Source organism: Giraffa tippelskirchi, chromosome 5 (genome assembly GCF_054371585.1).
Source record: "Giraffa tippelskirchi isolate mGirTip1 chromosome 5, T2T-mGirTip1v1.2.pri, whole genome shotgun sequence".
Lineage (NCBI taxonomy): Eukaryota > Metazoa > Chordata > Mammalia > Artiodactyla > Giraffidae > Giraffa > Giraffa tippelskirchi.
In genome coordinates, this window is record NC_137279.1 from 218,155 (window position 1) to 230,579 (window position 12,425).

General features: G+C 66.0%; 1 protein-coding gene across 7 annotated transcripts; it reads right to left on the reverse strand.

Annotated features, from left to right (window-relative positions):
* Nucleotides 1-10,751, reverse strand: TNNT2 (troponin T2, cardiac type). Of its 7 annotated transcripts, none has more exons than XM_081487240.1 (14): nt 7,609-7,646; nt 6,921-6,931; nt 6,072-6,137; nt 5,713-5,748; nt 4,861-4,894; nt 3,736-3,796; nt 3,423-3,539; nt 2,949-3,026; nt 2,486-2,596; nt 1,787-1,792; nt 1,457-1,566; nt 1,055-1,145; nt 465-505; nt 122-248 (listed from the first exon to the last, which is right to left on the reverse strand). In XM_081487240.1, the coding sequence occupies exons 1-14, from the start codon at nt 7,644-7,646 to the stop codon at nt 203-205; spliced, it is 846 nt and encodes a 281-aa protein (XP_081343366.1). In that variant the 3' UTR covers nt 122-202. The 7 variants fall into 7 exon arrangements, with proteins under 7 accessions (XP_081343370.1, XP_081343366.1, XP_081343365.1 ...); XM_081487239.1 differs by lacking the exon at nt 1,787-1,792 and adding an exon at nt 6,806-6,823 and having other exon boundaries at nt 5,713-5,745; XM_081487238.1 differs by lacking the exon at nt 1,787-1,792 and adding an exon at nt 6,806-6,823.
* Between the last annotated feature and the right edge of the window lie 1,674 nt (nt 10,752-12,425).

Genomic DNA, 12,425 nt, shown 5'->3' on the forward strand with positions numbered 1-12,425 from the left:
TGCGGGGGGCGCAGTGCTTTTATTATGACCGGGTGAGGGGCGGGCGGGGGGGAGGGCAAATGCGGCTTCCAGTGGGCCGGCCGGCTCCGGGTCTGCCGGGGGACGGGGTGGGGGGCTGTGCAGGGTGCAGACAGTGCAGAGCAGGAGAAGGTGGGTCAGCAGCGGACAGTGAGGAGCAGGTCCTGGAGAAGGAGGTGCCGCTCTACTTCCAGCGCCCAGTGACCTTGGCCTTCCCTCGGGTCTTGGAGCTGCAGGAAGCAGGGCCCAGTCAGGAGGGACAGGGGGTGGGGGGCAGCCTCTGGGGGGTGTGGGGGTGCTGAGGGCCGACGGGGGCAGGGGTACACTGAGCTGCCTGCAGAGGCTCAGCCTGAAGCAGCCTCTGATGGGGACGGGGTCTCTGACCACAGGAGGGGGGAGGAGCCGGGAGACCACGGGAGGGGGGAGGGCAGGAGTTGGACACTCACACTTTCTGGTTGTCGTTGATCCTGTTTCGGAGAACGTTGATCTGAAAGAAAAGGCGGGAAGAGTAGCCCAGGCTCCCCCTCCGCTCGGACCCAGGTGGCCTGGGGAGGTGGGGGCGCCCAGAGGGGACTGGGCGGGGCCAGTGGGGCTGAGCTGTCCTCTTGCCTGGCGTCTGCGCGGCAGGGACCCCACTACCTCTCCCAGGACCCACACTGGGGCCCCAAGTGAGCATGGGGGGAGTGAAGGGGCCAGATCGCTGGTGAGCCCCTACTCCACAGGAGGCCTGGCCTGTGCGTTTGGTCCTCCCCTTGGACTCAGGGCGCTGAGCTGCTGACTCAGGCCAGAAGTGGGGGCCCTCAGGGCCGGAACCCTGGGAAGTGTCTGCTCAGCCCCAGTGACCCTCAGGCTCCAGGAGCACCAGCCCCGGCAAGGGCGGGAGCACCATTCGACAGACAGGCCCCGGGGGGCAGGGATGGGGGGCAGACAGAGGGCCCCGGGGGGGGGTGGGCCGCCGGTGGGGGGTGGGGGCGTGGGCAGCAGCCGGGCGGGGTGTGGGCAGCAGCCGGGCGGGGTGTGGGCAGCAGCCGCTCACCTCGTATTTCTGCTGCTTGAACCTCTCCTGCAGGTCAAACTTCTCCGCCTCCAGGTCGTAGATGCTCTGCCACAGCTCCTTGGCCTTCTCCCTGCACAGGTCGGCGGGAGGGGTGGGCGGTAAGAAGGTCCCCACTGTCTGCATCCGGATCCTGACCCGGCCCCAGCCCTGCTCTCCTTCGCCTCCAGGCCCCGCACCCTGGCTCGGCCTGGGCAGTCCCCAGCACTGCAGGTGGGACGCCAGCACTGCCAGGACAAAGCCTCGGGACGTGGAGCTGGGGAGCCCCGCGGGCAGGAGAGGGAGCCGGGTGCTGCCAGCCCGAGAAGCCCCTGCGGGAAAGTGGGGCGGCAGCGCCCAGTGATGCGAGGCCGGACGCCCTCCAGAGGTGCAGCCCCGGCCCACCTCAGCTGGTCTTCGTTCAGGTGGTCGATGGCCAGCACCTTCCTCCGCTCGGCCAGAATCTTCTTCTTCTTCTCCCGCTCTGTCTGTCTCTTCCCACTTTTACGCTCGGTCTGGAGAGAGTAAGAAGCGGGGGAGGGCGCTAGAGAAGCCCTGCCTTCCCCACACCTCCAGACCGGCAGGGAAAGAGGCCTGCCTGCAGCACCCAGGCCAGCAACGCCCGGCCTCCCCGGAGACACTGCACCCCCTCTCCACACCCCGCTTCCAGCCCGGCACCTTGCCCTCCCCAGGCTCCCCGAATGAGAGGAGAAGGACCTGAGGACCGGAACCTACCTGGGCCTGCACAGCGGGACAGCGAGAGGAAGAGCCCCAGAGAAAGACAGGAGAGGCGACAGACAGAGGGAGGGACGGGTACAGAGCGGAGACACGGAGGAGAGGCGTCAGCCGCCATGGGTGAGCCAGGACCCGTGTGCGGGCGGGGCAGGGCCAACTGCCAGCAGGGCCCTGCTTGAGGGTCGCCAGGAGGCAGGGCCCAGGGGCTGGCCCGGTCCACCGGGCACAGAGAGTTCAGCTTCCCTTCCCCCTCCCTCCAGGAATGGAGGGGTGGGCACCACACTAGGCCCTGGGATGAGCCCTAGGAGGAAACCAGCCCGCATCCAGGCAGCACTCAGCTGCTTTCCAGGGTAGCTTGTCTGACCATCTCAGAGCAGGCAGATGGCACCATTAATACCATCCTACAGATGGAGAGACAGCTTCCAGGCTGCGTGAGGCCACACCGGGCAGACCTGAGATGGCACCCGGCCTGCCGGCTGCACCAGCCGCCAGGGGCCAGGTATGGGAAGAGCGCTGGTGCTCTGGACTCGGCCTGGAGCCCCCAGCCCGGCAGCTCCGCCCAGGGAAAGCCAGCCAGCGAGAGCCAGCTGGGGGTCTGGGTGTGAGAACGTGGTCTCGCTGCGGTGGCTGGGCATTTCTCTCCCGGGACCCCCCCGCAACAGCGCGTGTGCCGCAGCAGGAGGAGCCGGAGGCCCCCACCTTCTGGATGTAGCCTCCGAAGTGCATCATGTTGGACAGAGCCTTCTTCTTGCGCGCCTCGTCCTCCGCCTTCCTGCGGCTCTCCTCCTCCTCTCGGCGGGCGCGCTCCTCCTGGTTCCCGCGGGGAGAGAGTGGGTGAGGCTGGAGGCCAGACGCCCTGAGTCTGGGCCGGCACTGAGGGCGCGCCCGGCACAGGCCTGGCGCTGGAGGTGCCCGGCGGGAGAAGAGGGGTTGAACAGATGGGCTCCGATTCCCGAGGGTCTGCTCCCCTCCAGGCCAGGAGGCCCTGCGGTGGGGGCCATCCTGCAGCAGCGCAGGAGGGGGCGGTGGGGCTCAGCTCCCGGGGGCGCGCTGGGCAGGGATGAGGCGTTTCCTTAGACACTCGCTGCGTCTCTGTCTCCTCCGCTGTCAGAGACGGGACAGCGACCCTGGGTCCCGCGGACCGAGGCCGGCAGCCACTCACCGCCAGGCGCGTCTGCCGCTCCTTCTCGCGCTCCGCGCGGATGCGCTGCTGCTCCGCGCGCTCGGCCCGCCGCTTCTCCTGCGGGGGGACCGCAAGGCTGCGGTCACTGGGGACGGACCTCAGTCCCCGGAGAGGGCCCGGCGGCCTTCGCCGCGGCCCCTGAGTGCCCGCCGCCCCCGCCCCGCCGGTGTGGACGCCACCCTGTGCTGGGAGGTGGAGGCCAAGCCCTGTGGAGCAGGAGCGGGGCGGGGCGGAGGGACTGGGGGGTGGAGAGGGAATCCAGGCCTGGGCTCTGGGGTCACCGCATCTGGCCTCCATCAATGGGGCGGGATTGTGCCCAGAGGGCGGGAGGTGGGGGCGGGGATGCCGACTCCGCTCGGCCCTGGTGGGTGGGGGAGGGAAGAGAGCGTGGGGCGGGGCCCTGGGGCCTCCTACTGGACCCCCTCCCAGCCGTCCAGAGGGCGTGACACCCACGATCCTGTCTTTGAGGGAGACCAGCTCCTCCTCCTCCTTCTTGCGGTTCTCGAAATGCGCCTCGATCAGGGTCTGCAGCTCGTTGAGGTCCTTCTCCATGCGTTTCCGGTGGATGTCCTGGTGGGGGGGGGCGGCACTCAGAGGCGACCCCGCCCGCAGGGCAGGGGCGTGGCCTTGGGGTAGTGGGAGCAACTGGGGCCTGAACCCAGGGTGCTGTCGGACACGGTGCCCCTCACCCCATGTCCTCCCCCAAGCCGGGGGGTCCTGAGGTCTTTAGTAGGGCGGGGGCTGCCCTGCTTGAGCCTGAACTCACATCGAAGTCCACCCTCTCTCCATCAGGGATCTTGGGCGGCACCAAGTTGGGCATGAAGGGCCTGGTGGGCAGAAGGAGGGGTGAGCACCAAGCCCTCCCTGGTCAGAGGGGCTGCCGTCCGGGGGTGGGCAGGTCCCTCTCCTCCCTGCAGAAAGGCCGCCACCCAGCCACCCATGCGGTGACACCAGCACAGTATCCACTCAGGGTCCCCAGGCCTGCTCAGGACTGGGGTGCCTACAGCGTCCACATGTATCCCCACAGTTACCCAGAGTAGAAACCACTCATCTCATTCAGGAAGGCGGAGGCTCAGAGACATAAGGTTTTGCTCAAAACCATGCAGCCAGGAAGTAGAGAGGCTTGGCTCTGGACCTGACCCACATGCCTAGTGGAACCCAGGAGCCCGGGAGGCGGTGGTCGGCCTCCCACCCCTCACCCACTCACTGTGGGACTCCAGGCTGAGACACTGAGCCCTGCTTTCCTGTCTGCCCTCTGGCGTGGGGACCTGAACCAAGGGACCGCAGTGTTTGCTTCAGTGAGGGGATGGGAAGGGGCTTGGGTGGTCAGGCTGGGCTGCTTTTGGAGCATCTCCTGGACTGTGTGGGGAGGCACCATCAGCCAGCAGGGTTGGCATTTCCGAAGCCGCGCCCCACTCTGCACCCAGAGGTCCCATGTGTGTCCTGTGTGGCACCAAGTCGTCTTGTGTGGCCCTTCGTGACCCTCTGAAGCCACATGCCTAGACTGACATGCTTTCACTGCTTGGCTCCTCCAAATTTTCTTCCCCCAGGTCCTCCTTCAGCCACCAAAGACACTGTCCCAGCTCTCCTGTAGGGTTGGACAGGGTGTCCGCCCAGGTCCATGGCTAGTCTATCCTTTCCCTCTAGATGGACATAGTGCTAACTGTAGCAGAGCAAGGGATTGGTGATGGAGTGTGGGTGGTTTTCAGCCGCCCCATCCCCCCACCCCCACACACCCAGCAGAGACTCTTGTGCAATACACAACCTATACAACTGTACATGGTGGTCTGTGCTGCAGCACCCAGCCTGTGCACACTGTGCCACGTGCACTCCAGTCCTGCCCCGGGGGTTCCCTCTCACGGCCCTCTGCTACCAGGCCTTCACCACTCACCTGGGCTTGGGCTTGGACTCCTCCACTGGGCCATCTGGAGGTGGAAAGCACATGAACTCGGGGTCGGGAGGCCTGGATGTGGCCCACCGTGCCCCTGATAAGCTGGCACCCGTGAGCCTCCATTTGCCCATCACCAGTGAACCCTCCCGTCCCGGGGTTGCAGAAGCAGCCAGAGCACTAAGCTGCAGGGCTGCAAACCCCAGGCTGCACTCAGGGCTGATGCTCAGGGGGTGTCGGGGATGCAAGTGCACACAGCGCGCTCACTCAGCAGTGCCTGCTGCACCAGGAGGAGGGGTCGGGGACACGGTCCTGGGGTCCTGTCCCCAGAGTCCCCACCTAAGTCTCTGCCTCTGCAGTCGCCCCCAGACCTGAGGCAGCTCAGGACCAGGAAGCTGATGGGTACGACTCCAGGGCCCGCGGCTGTCCCCCTCCAGAGCTGTGACTCGGGCCACCTGGGCCCCTGTGAAGGCTGCGGGTCAACAGTGCCCATAGCAGTGACCCACCCCACGGACCATCGACGCCTGGGATCTCAGCCCCAGACACCCCACCCTCCCGTGGTTCACCCAGGCTGCAGAGACCTCATGGACAGACAGGCCTGTGACCACTGCCCTGACCCAACCTGGCCCCTCTCCCCCTGGGCACCCCCAAGGCACCATCTCTGGAAGGAGGAGCCCAACCTGCAGACACACACGGTTCTGTGTGCCCCCCAGGGTCTCCCCTTCCTCTCCAGGGTCTCCCCCTCCCCCCCAGGTATCTCCCCCACCCCCCCAGAGTCTCCCCCACCCCCCAGGGTCTCCCCGACAGCTGCAGGAGGGGCTTCCCCGCCGTGTCCCGACGGCCAGCGGGCCTCACCTTCAGCTTCTCGACCTTCCTCTTCTTCTCCATCTTCTGAACAGAACATGAGAAAGGAGTCAAGGTCCCAGTCCCGAGCTCAAGGCCCTGCCAGTAGCCCCCCGTCCCCCCACACACACACACACATCCTCCGCCAAGGGGACCCTGCAGGGCTCTGGGTCCAGGATCCGCCTGCGCACACCTGCCCGGGGCCCAGGACCGCCTGGCCAGAGGAAGCAGGCGCAGCGTGTACTGACGAGGCTGAGCCCGGCCTGGACATGGGGCTGCCCAGGCTGCAGAGCACAGTCCAGGGGGCCTTCCCGCTGCCGCAGGAGCGGCACCGGGGCCCTTGCCGCCCCAAGCTCCAGGAGGGGCCTCACCTGCGGCGCTGGGCTCCCCAGCCTCAGCCTCGTCTCCAGCCTCCTCTTCCACCGCCTCCTCGTGCTCTGGAGAGGTGAAGCAGACAGTGAGCAGGCCTGCACTGCCAGGCTGGGAGCAGGGAGGTGTAGGGCCCAGTGACATCTGAGGTCCCAGTGAATGTGGGGGGACCTCTGTGGCTGACAGGGGCCGCTCTGTTCTTGGTTTAAACCAGAAGCCGCAAACTGGGGCCCAACCGGCCCGCAGACCATTTCTAAACAGTGCTCCTGGAGTGGCAGCTTCAGCAGGACCGGAGGCCCCAAAACCTGCAATGCTCCGTGTCTGCTCCTTCAGGGTAAGTCTGCGCAGAGTCCTCTCGTTGGAAGCTTGCCTCTCTGGGGCTGGAGCTCCCTCTGCACCTGGAGGCGCCGCCGTGGTGGGGCCGTCTCTGGGCCCCATGTCTGACTCAGCCTCCCTCCCCAGCTCGTTCTCTGACGTGACGGCACAGGGTCAGGGGGCTCCTGTCCTAGACTCAGGCCCTGGAGCCCCTTCCTCAGTGTCTGGGACCAGAAAGGACCTGTGTGGGTGAGGGGCCACCCAACATGTGAGAGGGCTGCGGGGGGGCTTCTATTTTCATCACTCGCTTGGGAGGGGGTGGCCCCAGCCTGCTCAGGCGGTGGAGCAGACAGCTGGCATGGCCCCAGCTCAGGACTCTGCCACAGGCGAGATGCTTCCTGGACACCCCCCAACACTGTACCTTCTGCAGCTGCTTCTGCTACGGGGAGGAGGCGTGAGCGCAAGAGAGGAGAGAAGAGACAGTCAGTTTCCAGCCGGGCTGTCCTCCCGCCCAGTGAGAGTCGGGGTGTGCTTACCTTCCTGCTCCCTGCGACACGAGGGGGACGCTGTCAGGAGCACAGCGCACACGTGTACACACGCGCGCACACCCTCCACCGCCTTTTCCCGGAGACGTTTACCCCCCGCACTGGGTCCTGGCGTCCACCCGCCCCCCACCCCCAGCCCAGCCCGGCCCTGGCTCCGTTCAGCTGCCTCCCCTCCCCAGGAAACCTGGCGCAGTGCTGGTCCGTGGGGTCTGCACGCCCCCACCCCATCCACCCAGCCCAAGTCCACGGGCACAAGCCCTGCACCCAGCCCCCAGTTCTGCACTCTCAGTGCCCAGGAGGGGGGTCTTTGGGGTCCAAGCCACGCCTGTGGGCACTGCCTCCCCCAGGGACGACTGACTGGTCGGTTGCAGTGTATCCCCCTCCCTGGCCCCCAGGACAGGGCAGAGGGCAGGGCCGGCAGCCCCCAGGGCTGTGATGCCAGGTCTGGGATGGGTTTCTGGGCACGGTGGCTCTGTGGCCTCTGGGTCCTCACAGAAGCTCTCTGGTCTTTTCTCAGGAGGCCAAGTCCCCGGCTTCCCGCCTAGCCCATCCCCCAGCCCTGGGGTCTTCATGGCCAGCCCCCTGCCTGGGGCAGCCTGAGGCCATGGGCTGGAAGCAAGGAGTGCGGCTCTCCCCATGCCCCGGACGGGCGCAGCCCCTGCCCAGCGCCCCAACTCACTCCTCATACTCGTCCACCGTCTCTTCCACGTCCGACATGGCCTCCACTTCCCTCTGCAGAGAGAGATGGTCCGGGTGGGCAGAGGGCCAGCTGCCCAGCTCTGTGGAAAGCACCAGGCCTGCCATCCCCCAGCCCTGGACCAACTGTGCTGGGCTTGCGCCCCCCTTGTCGGGCAGAGACGCCATCATAGCAGGGCCAGGCTGCAGACTCCATGCCCGTGGACGGCTGCTGGATGGGGGCTCTGAGTCTCCTGCCCGCCAGGGGAGACCACTGCCCAGTCCTCTCCCCCGGGAGTGCTCAGCGACAGAGAGGAACCCGCCAGGGTCAGCTGACACCCAGGGCCAAACTCCAGGGCCTACTGTTACCGGGGTGGGGCCGCTTCGTGCGGGTCCGTCTGTAAAGCTGTCAGCGCTGTGGGGCAGACACGGTCACACACACAGACAGCACACACCAGATCCCAGACACACAGCAGATCCCAGACACACACAGGCTAATGGAAGGGAGCTCCCCCTCACACACGGTCACAAACACACAGCACACACCAGATCCCAGGCATACACCAGACACCCAAGACACACCCCAGACACACACCAGACACCCCAGACACACACCACACACACACCACACACCCCAGACACACACCAGACCCCAGACACACACCACACACGTGGAGTGCAAGCAGAGGGGAGTCCGGGGAAGGTCACAGATGAGGGGATGCCCACGTCCCAGCCTCTGTGGTGGTTCCCTGGGGACCCTGGGTGGGTGTGGGATCTGTTCATCTCTCACAGCCGCCGTCTCTACGAAAAGCCCAGCTCTGTGGAGCTTCTCCACGGTGTCCCCTACGCTGCGCTGGGAACAGAAGCCGAGGCCCAAGCCCCCCTCCCAAGGGCTGTGTGGAGGCAGCCCAGGGTCCCACACGGGGAAGCGTGTTGCTGTCGCTCTGCTGTGAGGACAGGGAGAGGCCAGAGCAGTGGCTGTGAGGCGGATCTGGCCCTGGACACGGGCTCCACGCCCAGTGTGTGTGACCGTGGAAAGGTCGTTGGCCCCTGTGCCTCAGTTTCCTCTTCTCCAAGGGGAGGCTGCACCCAGCGTTGCGGCCGCCAACCTGTGACTCAGGCCGCATTGACGGTGCCCTGGACGGGATGCTGATGCCTCCTCACCTGCCCCCCCCCAGGCCCCGCCATCACGGCTGAGACCCAACCAGGCAGCCATCTGCAGGCGTGCCGCCAGCTCCGGCTCTGGCAGGTGGCATGGTGTCCGCCACAAGGCAGCTCCTTTGAGGCTAAGCGGTGCTGACGGAGCCCTGCCCACAGCCCCCGAGGGAGCAGCCTCCGGCGGCAGCCTCAGGCTAGTGACTCTTCTGAACCTGCTCTCAGGCGTCCAGCCCTGCTGGGTCAGGGCAAGCGGACCTACAGGGGGGCAGGGAGGGCGGGGCTGGCAACAAGGCGCTTTGGACTGAAGCTGGCTCCCCTGGGTGGGGGTGCTCACCCCAGAGGGTCTCCAGATGGGGCCTGGCCCCAGCCCAGGGTGCGTGAGGACTGGCAGGTCAGCACTGCTCGGAGCCCCAGGGGAGCAGTCAGACCAGGGGCCTGAGCCCCACGAGGAGTCTGTCACCCTGGGGTGCAGGGAGGCCTCCAGGGAAGGGGTGGCCAGCCTGGGGTGCGACTTTCACGCTCTCTCCTCTGCAGCCCACCCCCCTGCCGGCTCAGAGCCCCCGCATGGCCCTGGGAGCCCCCCTGCTCCTGAAAGCAGAGCTCCTAAAAATAGAGCTGCTCAAGAGGCAGGTCGGCCGGGAGAGGGCTTCCAGCCCAGAGGAGGCGTCTGAGATCATGTCCAGGCGCTGGTGGCAGGAAGGCGGGGGGCCGGGGGAGCCTCCAGCCTGGAGAGGGGCCGGCAGGCCCACACCAAGCCCCCACCCGCCCTTCCTACCAGGTCGCCCTCACAGACAAAAGGCCAGGGTCACCTTTCTTGGGGAATAAAGCAGAAACCACAGAAGGCAGAAAGAACACTGGCCGTGCTGTCAAAGAGCCAGGTTTAACACCCAGCTTTGCTGTGTGACCTCAGCTGAGTCACTTAACCTCTCTGCGCCTCAATTAACCTACCCCTGAAACAGAAGCGCGGAGGCCCCACCCCTCAGCCCTGTGCCCGGCAGGCAGCTGGACTCTTACTGACCGCAGCTGTTGGCCCACCCGCAGAGCTGGACCTGGGCAACCAACCCTCCCAGATTCCTCTCCTGCCCGAAGACCCAGGTCAGAGGAGGAATTCAGGAGGTCAGGCCTCCCAGCTGCACCAGGACAAGAATGAGCCCCAAACGCCTGTCTCCAGGCCTGCCCCGCCCTGTTCCCCCTCCAGAGCTCCAGCAGGCGCTCTCCCCAGGGGGGTAGGGGGGCAGGGGCTCTGGGGTGGGGGCACTGGACTCAGGGGTAACACCTTGACCCAGGGAGCCGGGCCCCGCCCAGGAAAGGGGTCTCTCCCCGTCACTCAGCCCGCACCCTGTCCGGGGTGGGGCCCAGCCCTGCGTCTGCCCGGAAGGGCCTCTGGGGTCCCTGGTCCCCTGGCAGGCATACTTTCTCAGCAGTTCCGACAGCTTCTGAGCCCCAGGGAGGAGAATGTGGCCACGAGGACTGTTCTGACTGGCGTGGGCGCCCATGGCCCGGCTCTGCTCCCCGGGGAGTGGGGAGGACCTGCCCAGGACCATGAAGGGGCTCCCCGCCTGGAGGGAGGAGGCACCGGGAGGGGGGTTTCCCCGAGGGCCAGAGCATCATTTCATTTAGAGGCCTGGCAGCTATCTCTCCATCCTACAAACGAGGAAACAGACCCAGGGAGGGACAGCTGTTTACCCAAGACCTTCCACCCGCCCCAGGCCTTCAGTGGGAGGTCTGTGACTCAGACCCAAGTCTCCAGCCTCCGGCTGAGGGTCGCTTAAACTAGGCTCGGGGATTCATCTCCGAGACCCCCCCGCGAAGCTCCCCAGGGAATGGGGCCTCCCCCAGCTCTGACACCCACTCAGAGTGGACACTGGGACTTGGAACAGAGGGCCCACACTCCAGGACACCCCTCTGTTCTTAGAGTCTGCCCTAGTCTTACCCAGAACAGGCGCTACCAACGGGTCTTGTGGTGTCTGCTCCGCCTCGCGGGGTCTGGGCGAGGGCAGGAGCTGGACAGGCTTTAAGCAGGCCCTCGGCCCGGCAGTGGGAGGAATGTGCGCAGGAGTCACGCCGGGGGTGGCGGGGGCAGGGGGAGAGGGGGTGTTGGCTGCTATTTTGGCAGGTGCCAGGGACAGGGCTAAGGGAACGTGTACCCCAGGCCATATAAGCCCATGTGGTCGTCCAGCTGCTCAGATAAGCTATTTAAAACCAGGACAGACAGGCAGGGGACAGGAGGGAGCAGGCACATAACACAAGCCAGCTGTCTGTCCTGAGAACCCCGATAAAGCGGACGCCAGCAGTCGGGAAGGCAGGCGGGGGGCAGGGCGGGGGCAGAAGGCACTGTCAGTCCCCCAGAGGGTCTGGGGGCAGACAGGGCTCACCTGCAGCTCAGCTGCAGTGATGTGTGGACAAGGATGCTTCCAGGCTGCTGGCTCCTCTAGCGGGTGAACACCCTTGGGGGGAGGCAGGCTCTGGCAGCCTCGGTGAGCACACCTACAGAGGGGGTCTGCTTGCCCCCAAGCCACGTGGCAAGCCCTCCCCACTGGGCAGGGAGTAGGCCCACTGCAGGGGGTCAGATTCAAGGTCGAACTTCCAGCCAAGAATGAGGGTTCTCTTCAAAGAGGCAGCTGGTTGAGTGAAGGGGCAGGGAAGATGGTTGAAGTTCACGCCACAATGGCTTTAAAATTACGATCTGCTAAACCCACTAGATTACAAGGTCCACGCAGCCAGCACCCAGGGGCCTCGCACTTGCTTGCACGCCTGCGTCTGCGGCCTCCAGCACAGCGCCTGGGTCGTGGAAGGGCTCGGGACAGGACGCAAGCAGGAGAGGAAGCAAAGCTGGGGACAGCCTGCTCTCTGAATTCTCGGGGCCCCAGCCCTGCCTGACTTCTCCTGGGCCCTGAACCCCGGCCCTGCCAGGGGCTGCCTGTCGGTGATGCACACTCCTCTCCGTGGGCAAGGAGAGCCTCTTCCCCTTTCCCCCTCACCTGACCCACGTCCAGCCCCACCTCAACGTTGCTGCCTTGGGAGCCCCAGGCCCTGTCCGTCACGCGCTCCTCACCCGCTCTGCTATCGGCCTGGCCCCGTCTCAGCTGAGACTGACCTTCCACCGTCCCCTGGGGCCCCTGAGCCCGGTGGCCTGACTTGCCTCCTCCAGGCTCAGTGGCCCTTCCCGCGCCAGCAGATCCGGGGCGGGATCGGCTGAAGCCACGCGCCAGCAGCCTGCACCCAGGGACGGTGAGCGGCCAGGCTGTCACCCGCTCTCCTGGTCTAGTGCTTGGGTGCCCAGCCGGGCTTTGTGTCCTGGCCCAAATTCTCCTGGAATTTAGCAATTGCTTTTCCTACACCCTCCCTTAACTCGGGCTACTTCAGTGGGTGCCTTGTAAGCTCAAAAATCCTTCAAATGGGACAGAATTTGCTTGCGTGGATGCCTGGGAGAGGGGTCTGGCACCTGAGGCCCCACAGGAAAAGCCTGGCAGGTTCCTAGCACCCGTGGCCTGACTGTGTGTGGCCTCCAGGGACTGTGCTAAGGCGGGATGGACTCGGAGCACGGGCGGCCGTCCCTCCAGCCACCGCAGCTGGCCTGCCCCGGACGCCCTGCCCTTGCACACGAGCTAAAGTCACCTCCCCGAGCTTATAGCAGAGGAGGGACGAGAACTCAGAAACAGT